General features: G+C 39.4%; 1 protein-coding gene across 1 annotated transcript; it reads right to left on the reverse strand.

Annotated features, from left to right (window-relative positions):
* Nucleotides 1-998: 998 nt before the first annotated feature.
* LOC104276013 (protein FAM162A-like) lies at nt 999-8,306 on the reverse strand. The gene is made up of 4 exons (XM_009872153.1): nt 8,231-8,306; nt 5,866-5,974; nt 2,674-2,782; nt 999-1,094 (listed from the first exon to the last, which is right to left on the reverse strand). The coding sequence occupies exons 1-4, from the start codon at nt 8,304-8,306 to the stop codon at nt 999-1,001; spliced, it is 390 nt and encodes a 129-aa protein (XP_009870455.1).
* Between the last annotated feature and the right edge of the window lie 824 nt (nt 8,307-9,130).

The following is a 9,130-nucleotide window of genomic DNA, read 5'->3' on the forward strand; positions in this document are numbered from 1 at the left end:
GACTTTCTCGTATTCATATGCCTCTGAATAGTAAACCTGGTAGCAGAGGTTGAAGCTGTTGCTTGGTATTCCTCAAAAGTCATCTTTGTTCCCTTGGACATCCTGTCATCTCACTACCGGCTCTGGTGTAAAAACCATTAGGGTGTCATCGGCAACACACAGGTTCTCTGGAATGCCATTTCACTATCGATGTCCCTTTGCTATCAAGGGAAGGCAGCTCTTCACAAACCTGAGTTAGTTAAAGATGTCCCTGCTCACTGCAGGGAGGTTGGATCTCAGTGTGTTTATGATTCTAAGAAGTAACCCTTCACTTAAATGCAGCCAGGATATACTGGACCTAGAACTGGTGAGCAGACTTTCTAATAACTTATGATCTAATGCAGGTCATGCAATTATTCTTGATTCAAGGGTTCCCTGAATAATTGTTCTTTCTTGCACAGAGGAACGTCTGGAATATTTGAAACAGCTGGTAATAATACAGAATAGGTATAGCACCATTCTTCCTGAAGGGACCTTGAAGGGTCCTGAAACAGTCAGTGACAGCAGGGGACTGCCCAGTGAAGGTATTTTTTTTGTTACAAGTATGGATGTACAAGTGGAAACCAAGTGGGCTGTCCTTTTGTGTCCCAGTTACCTTCTCCTAAGTGGTAAGTAAGAGCACAAGAGTTCATGAGATTGGTACCAAGAATGCAGGTATGGCTCCTGCAGTCTTTTAAAATACACTTAGTCTAGTGCAAAGCACGTGGGAAAAAATCTGTCTGTCCAGTTTGCTCACTTGTCCTGTCCCACTAACCACGAAGAAGAGAATTTGGAGGAAAGAGGATGTTGTTAGGAAAAGAAAATGTATTTTTTGTTTTGTTGATTACAGGATAATATATTCGTTCTTGAACATTAGGGTACAGATCTAACATACAGGAAAGATGTGACTCTGTTCTCCTTCCAGTGCTGAAAAGGACTCAGCTTTTCTTCTCCAGCCCTTGGTCTTTTCATTTCCTCCTCTAAGGTTTAGCAGATGTAGCGTGAGCAGCTTCCTCTCTCCATTGAGCTTTCTTCTCCAAGTTTATGCTTGTAAGAGTTTCATGCCTTTTTATAGCCTACAGCACAATAACAAAGCAAGAGCAGAAAGTGTTACCGAAAGGACCACAGAGATGAAACTTAAATCAGTAGTTTTCAAAATACCTGGCCTATCCTTACCAAGACAGTTCTGTCAGCGTTAATGCCAGGAAGAGAGAGCGTTAAAGCATCCAGACACTATTTTGGCTTAAACTCATTACTTCTCTGGGAATAAATTAAACCCTCTTGTTAAGGCACTAGAGGATATATTCTGTGCCTCTGGCCAGTATTTAGTATTAATCTCTGGTCTTCAGAAGTCAGAGGTACTGAAAACAAAAGTTAAACATAATAGATTCCAGCTGGTGGGAAAACAAGGGTCCCAAAGCAGCTGTCCTCCTCTCTTTCCGGTGTTTACATTCATAATACTCCAGTGTAAGAGGAAAATGTTCTGGGAATTGTCAGTGTTTGATCTCTTCTGCTAAAGCCAGGGAGAAACCTTTGTGCTGTTTTGCTTTAGAGTGCTGCATCCTTTTAATTTTGACAGGTGAATGCCGACAGAAGTGTCCCTTGATGGTTCAGTAGTTCACAGTGCTGGGCTTGAGACCCTGTTACTAGTTTTAAGGTTTCTCTAGAACACTGAGCAGTCTGTAGAAACACAGTCTGAACATTGTCATCTCAATTGCTTCAGCAAGGCAGCGTACAGATAAGACTCTGCCCATGTAGATGATTTAAGCTCAGGGTTTTCTGCCTTCAGTCATTCTTAAATGAACGTAGTGGACCGTGTTTCTGTTACCACTGTGCTTTTTACCCAAAGTAACGTGACAGTTAGTGGCACAGATGATATTCACGTTCCTTGATGTCAGTGCTGCTGAGAGGCGTTCGTTTGGCTTCAGTACACAAAAAGCGTTCCTTGCTTCTCTACAGAAATACCTCAAAGTTAATAGTTCACCAACTATGGTAAAAAAACACTTTGAGCATGACTAACCTTCGCTGTACTTGGAATCTTAAACTGTACACTTACTCTTCATGTGAAGGCAATTAAATCATAGAACAAATGCTGCCACATGCTGAACTTCTTTGCTATCTTGCTAAATTCCACGCAAGTGAGGCATGCTCAGCATCTACAGGACACGGGAGCTCTTCTAGGACATATTTTTTTGATTCAGCAAACAGTAATAATTTGAGAAAATTTGTTCCATCAACACTAAAGGAAGACTAAATGGGTCCATACAGTCACTGTATGGACCCCACTGGCCCAAGGAGCATTTACCTGACTGCCATATCCTCATAACAGAGAGTGCTCTTCCAAACTCTCGGTCTGGCAGCAAAACTGAGGAGTTAAAACAATGCATGCTAAAATTAAGCATTGCACTGAGAAAAAAAAGACTTCCCCCCCCCCTTTTAAAGGAAGTGTATACAGTCTAAGAGAGACATCATCCTATTCTGACTTGGGAATTAGTGAGGATCACTTTGGGGGAATTAGGACTTAACTTTTGCTGTCTGATAAAATGAAAAAAAACCCCACCCCCTCCAACAAAACATTACTAGCAATTCACAGGAGGAAGTGAGGAGTTGATGTGAAGACTGATTTGCACTCACCAGACAAAAAAATCTGCTTACCTGTTTCCCTCTAATCACCATGATTATGCACCCCAGTATGGTCAAGGCCATCATTACATAGCTAAACTTCACACGCAGTGTGGTCTTTGCTGCTCTGATTGTTTCAATCCTCAAGAAATAATAGAAGAACAGATGCATTACCAGAGACCCAAACAAATAATATAGGTAATTGTTTAATTTCTCCTAGCATGCTACTGATGTAGTTTTGTATAATGCTAACAGTACTGGACTCTTACCACAAAAAGGTTTTACAAGAATAGTAAAGGCTGATTCCCAGGACACTGGGAGATACTTGGTTACAAAGGTGTTCCTCTGAAACCAGAAACAAACCCAGCGTTTTTAACTTTGGTTATGTAATGGTCAAGAGACAATATCACCTTTCTGGACCAGTGGACTGCCGTGCAAAGGAGGAAAGCTATAGTATTTAAGTGTGTATGGTCAGTACGGAGAGGACAGGGAAAAGAGAGGGATGGTTTTACTAATATGATATTTTTCTTAATGTTACCTCCCTCTGTGCTCATCACCTTCCAGCATCTACAAAGCCAGGGAGCGCTCCACCCATATTAGAACTGTGGGGTAATTAACGCTGTAAAATACGCATTTTCCCCTCAAGATAAGTGTAGTAAAAAACCTGTTTTGTCAGCAGCAATAAAATACATAGCGTTTAGCAGTGTGAATTTCTTGGGCAGAGGAAGCATGGTCATAGCTTAGCAATTCTTCAGAATAGTTGTGTTTATGATGCAGTCTATTTTCCACCAAGAAGGCTTCCTCTACTACAGCTCTGATAGTGCTACAGATTACAGGCTGGCTGCTGAATGTTGTAATACTCCTCAGAAATTCTGAATAGGACTTGGTAAAAGACCAGTGGTTACCACTTCCCTCCTCTAGAGTAAATAGTTTTAAGGTATACTCTTTTCCTAAGAAACTAAGGAGGTGTGGAGGATTGTAAGCTTTCCAACAGCAGCTTTGGACAGAGGACTGCCTGTCTCAAGCCAGGACACTCCCTTTAATTTTTTTTTTTTTTTTAAATTTTTGTGGCTTACTTAGCCACACCAGTAGCTCTACTACTCCTTTGGGAAACCTGTTACATAGTCTACTGTTACCTTTTCTACAACAGCAGTTATTAAAGCCTTCCAGCTGTACAAATGATTAAAACAAACAAAAAAATCATTTAAAGTTAAACTCGGAAGATCATTCCACCCAAACGACATCTTGGTTACAGCAAATTTAAATGTCATATTGGAGACACTAATGCAGGAAGGGCCAATGAAGCAAAATGCTTTTAGATGTGCTCCCCATGGTAACCAAAGACCTATACCCTATATATTTAAGTCTCCTTGCAGAATTTAGAGCAGGTGACTCTCTTCTCAAGAGGTCTCATTTTCTCACTGATTCAGTTCAGCCCATTATAAGATTACAGATGAGTAGAAAAACATCAACATTGTGCGATGAAAGAATAAACGCATCAAACGAGATAATTATACCCCAAAACTAATATACACAGTGGATTTAATAGAACTGGGAAGATACCACTGTATACAAACATTTTAACTTGGAGGAAAAAAGATACTTGAAGGATCCACGTTAGTTCGACACGGGACCTGAGAACTGGAGAGAGATCTGTTCTTGGTTTTGAAAAGCAGGGCAAGAGTGATTTGGTCACTGTTTCACAGTTTTGATCTGAGCACAAGATTTCTGGTCGTGGGGACACCTCCCACCTACCGTGAAACTAATAGTTTAATAATTTATCTTCCAGGTTATTTGTTTCTGCTAATAATTTGCAATGAACAACTTGGGTACCAGCTGCAATTAAGCTGAAATACACAGAAGTAGGATTTAAATACTTAATTAGTTGATTTTTTAAGTACCTTAGATATGTAAGAATATACAAGTGGAAAAGGTAGCTACTTGAGCACAATTTGCATTTTAAATCAATTCAGTGGCTAACATGTCTAGTAAAAAAGTTACTTCTGATCACCACATCTTGTACTGAGTTCTATCACAAGCCCTTACAACCCACTCTTAATTCAGCTCAGAACAGGAAAAGAAGCGTTTGTGGTTTTATAGTTCTCAGTTGTCTTCTCAGCTTTGGCTGAACTGTTTGTCTAAATAAAAAACAAGAATTCCCTATGCACTTGCAAAATTGGTCACCTTTTATCAGAAGTTGATTTGTCCTTTTAATAAACCATTGGAATTACTTCAATCACTCTGCTATCTCTGTTTTCTTAAAAACACTCGTCACATGTTCAGTATGCAAAAATATATGACCTGATAACTTGGTAAGTTTCAATAAATTACACATTTATGCATTTCAAATGTAATTTTCAGAAAAATAATTCAATACAAAACTGAAGAATTTGTTTTTTAAAATATTTATCCATTGTGATACATTTATAAAAAACCTTAGATACATGGGTGAATTTTCAGTTCCCTTAGGGTGTAACCAAACAAGTATCTTTGGAGGGCAGTTACATAGTTTGCTTAACCAAGTAGAACAAGATTTACCGTATCTTTTTAATTTAAATACATACATCTACTTAGAAGCATTACAAGCATGTTTTAAAAGATAACTATACTACCACTGGGAATATTTTTTTAAAATCTAGTAAGTGCCTGCTGTTGTTAAGTTTTACTTTAATTTTAGGTAGGCAAACCAGAACATCCAGTTTTATTTGCTACTTTTCACACAGGACAAAGCATTGACATTTGGACTCCACTGTCAACAGGGAAATTCTGACTATATATTTTTTCTGTTAGGGAGCTTTTCCACTGTTTGCTACTTAAAATTCCAAGAGTAAAGTTGGCCTGTGCCCTCTACACATTCATTAATAGGTATTTTAAATTATTTTCAGTTAATTTATAACTATATGGTGAAAGCTTCACACAACGGGAGACTGACATATAAGGAAAAACACTAGAAAAAGCTCACACTGATATTTGCAAGAAGCTTTTTTGATTGGGAGAGCAGGAATTAACTGATTTGTGATGTTCTTCTAATGAAACAACTGATAGATGCTGTTCAACCCCTCAGAAAAAAATAAAGGATATACTATCTCAGCAATACTGAATTGCCCAGGTCATCTCATCTACAAGACCATACACCAAACACAGCAGCGTAAGGTTTTTCAGCTGTGAAAAGCCATCCCATTTAAGAAAAGTTATTCTGGAGTTAACTTCAAAACTGGTACTTACGAGACTGTCTCTGGGATATCCTCTGTTTTTTTGAAATTGCCTGCCCACAACAAAAATCTTTTCTCCCAGTCTGTAGGCTTGTGTCCAGGCACCCTCAAGGGAGACCGACCTACAAAAACCAACCCCAACAAAAACCAGACAAACAAATAAAAACAAACACACACCAAAACCAACAGTCAAACAGCTGAACTGTCCCAACTGTAATGAAACCAGTTAGGGTGAGCAATGCAGAATTTTACATATCGTTGCTAGAGTTGCTTAGGGAGAAAAACGTGTATCACAGATCAACAAACCTGTAAATATGGATTAAATCAAAGCCACATAAGGAAAGCCAAATCTTGCCCAGGACGTCCATATTTGTAGCTCTAAATTGGCAGAACCTGTTCCAGTGCCTAAGCTTCCTAAGGTGCTGTTATACTATAGTTCTCCCATTACATTTAAATTAGCTCAAAAATCAAGTGGAATTGCTACAGAAGGGCCAGTGTGCTGCACCATTACATCACAGAATGTTAACTTTTCCAGGGAGTGTAAGATTTTATTTGGAGGTATAAACAAAGAGATGCCCATAGGCCAAGATTAGACCCGTAACTTCCAGGTTAGTCTTTCAAACTCCATATATGAAATACTCAGAATGCAATAGGAGAAGGCTTCCATACATAACACACCATTAAAATCTTAGAAAGTGCAAAGATAGGCAGCTTTTTTTTTTTTCTTTTAACAATAGGAGGTATCCTGTGTGGATGCGTGCTGCCTCACAGATTCCTGAATTATCTAGGAAGCAGGGTGGATACACAGTTTGCTGACAACACCAAGTCATTCAAAACATAGAGGAGAGGGCTGAGCACAGGGCTTCAGAATCCCGAGCCGATGAGATGGCCAGCGAAAGCCCGCGTATATAACCAGGAAGCGATTTCAGTTCACGTACGAACGACAGATCTGAACATAACTTTTATGGCTGAGGAGTAAGTTGTCAGGGTTTCGTAGAGTTTTTCGGCAAAACGTTCAGTAATAGTCAGAAACAGCATTACTAGCACTGATTAGGAACACAGACCAACACAAAAGCATCATTATGCCATTGCACAAAAACGCGTGACTCCAGCATTTTGAGAAGCACATGAAATACCAACCCCTTGTCTCAGCAACTGCTGAATGAGAATGGGCACACGGAAAGCTTGTAAGGAGAACTGCACATAGGGAACAGCTACGACAGAAGAAACAGTGTTACAGACTGGGATCCTTTGGCCTGGAAAAGCAACAGTTGAAGCTCCAGTCAGCACAACAGAGGGCAGCAGAATAGTAAGAGACATTGGGGGTGTGGGTTATAACAAACGCGTTCAGTTTTGGTAGGGGTACTGAAGAAAGAAACATCGAATTGAAAAAAGCACGCACTGCTTTCAAAAACAAGTGCAAGACTGGACTTGTTTTCTCACAGCACGGTTCAGCTGAGGAATTCCTTCTCAGAGAATGTGGGTCCTAAAAATAACATCCAGCTTCAAGAGACTGGGCAAATTTACCAAAGGAAAAAACAGTGGAAGAGCATTAAACAAAAAAAATGGCACCTCTGGGACAGCAGTGTAGAGGAGAAAAACTATGTTTGCCCTATTTCTATATTCTTCCTTATATCCTTGATATTGGTCACTGTTCCTATTAGTCTTCACAAATATGTAAGGGACCTCCTTTGCTGACCACTACGGGAGACACCTCGCTACTAAGGAGACCTTTGGTCTTACCCAGTATAGCTGTTTTTATGTTTTTAAGACAGAAGTATGCAAAATGCTTCACATCTGTGTGCTCCTTCTACCTAGCATCAGTTGGCCATGAACAGAAGTCTGATTAAAGCATCGTAACTGTTCCATATACCATGAGAAAAATGTTTCAGGGCCTGAGCTTTACGTGACCACCTTCACCAACAGTAACCAAGCCAACAGTTCAGACTCTCTCCTGCTTGGCACGTTCAGTTTTGTCAATAGCTGGAGCTGGCTGTACTGCGAAAAGTTGCGAAAGTATGACATATGACATTCCTAAACATCAGTAGCTTACACTGAGGTTGAACAGTCAGTTCTAGAGGACAATGAAGAGCCTCCACATAGGACTGCACATCAGACAAGGTACTAGTTATCCGTTACAAAGCGAAAGCTGTGTTATTGTCACAAGGAGAAATATTGAACCCCGGCTTTGTTAATAAACAAAGTTTTCTTGCTACATTTAACACTCAGTTTTTCAGTCTAAAGATCAGAATTCCCCCTAACAAAACCAGGGCTATTAGCATCTACGTAGGCCAAATTCCTGTTCAGATGACTGCAGCCTGGATATCTAAGTATTTTGGGGCATGAAACATAGCATTATCATTATAAAAACCTCTTACTTGGCTGAGGCTCACTTCCTTCCTGGGGTTTAATGCAAAACCTTCTGCTTATCATCGGATCCCCTCCTTTAGACATCCTCAGAATTGAGGGAACATTTCTTCCCAGCAGTTTAACAGCCTGATCTGGAAGAGAAAGCAGAGGAAGTAAAAAGGCCCAAACTAGCTTCTAAATGGGAGTGTTTAGGTTATTTTAAACACAAGATAAAGAAGAAATAAACACAATAGGTATAAATCTAACATTACCCAAGAAACACCAGATTTAGTTGTGACAGAGACTACCAAAGAAAGTTTGTCTATAAGCTATGACCTGAGCTTGCCATTGACCTTATTTAGAAAAAATTGGAAGATTACAGCTTAAAAGTAATTTCTAAAACACAGTGCACATCATGATTTCAAGGAACTTATCTATTCATATGCTTCAAAAATACTTTGGATGGAGCTATTCTGAGGGTCTTGCACCAGCAAGTCAGAGACTTGGCGAGAGTCAAGAATAAAAGCCAAAAAGAAAAAATCAAAAAAAGAGAGAGGAATCTTGTGGTGTATTTAAAAAAAGGACAGGGCACCTTATAGATGAAAACACACTCTCAAGAAAGAGCTTCTAATTCATTAATATAATGAAAATACTGTGAGGGGGAAAAAAAACAGTTTCAAAGGCAAAAATTAAAAACCCCAAAACATAAGATGAGGGTTTTTTCCTCTATACACTGGCTGAAAAGGTCTCTCCTACGTGCAGCAGCTGCCCCTTTATCTTACAGGCATAATTCCAGCTCCGAAAATAATTAAAATAAATATTTACATTTTTAGGCGAATGCTCCCCCCTCCCCCCAACAAAATCCTCAGAGAAGAAAAAAAAATTTAAAAAAAAGGCACGAACTGTCAAATTTTTCGTTTGTTTTTAAA

This window comes from Apaloderma vittatum, unplaced genomic scaffold (assembly GCF_000703405.1).
Source record: "Apaloderma vittatum isolate BGI_N311 unplaced genomic scaffold, ASM70340v1 scaffold15556, whole genome shotgun sequence".
Taxonomy (NCBI): domain Eukaryota; kingdom Metazoa; phylum Chordata; class Aves; order Trogoniformes; family Trogonidae; genus Apaloderma; species Apaloderma vittatum.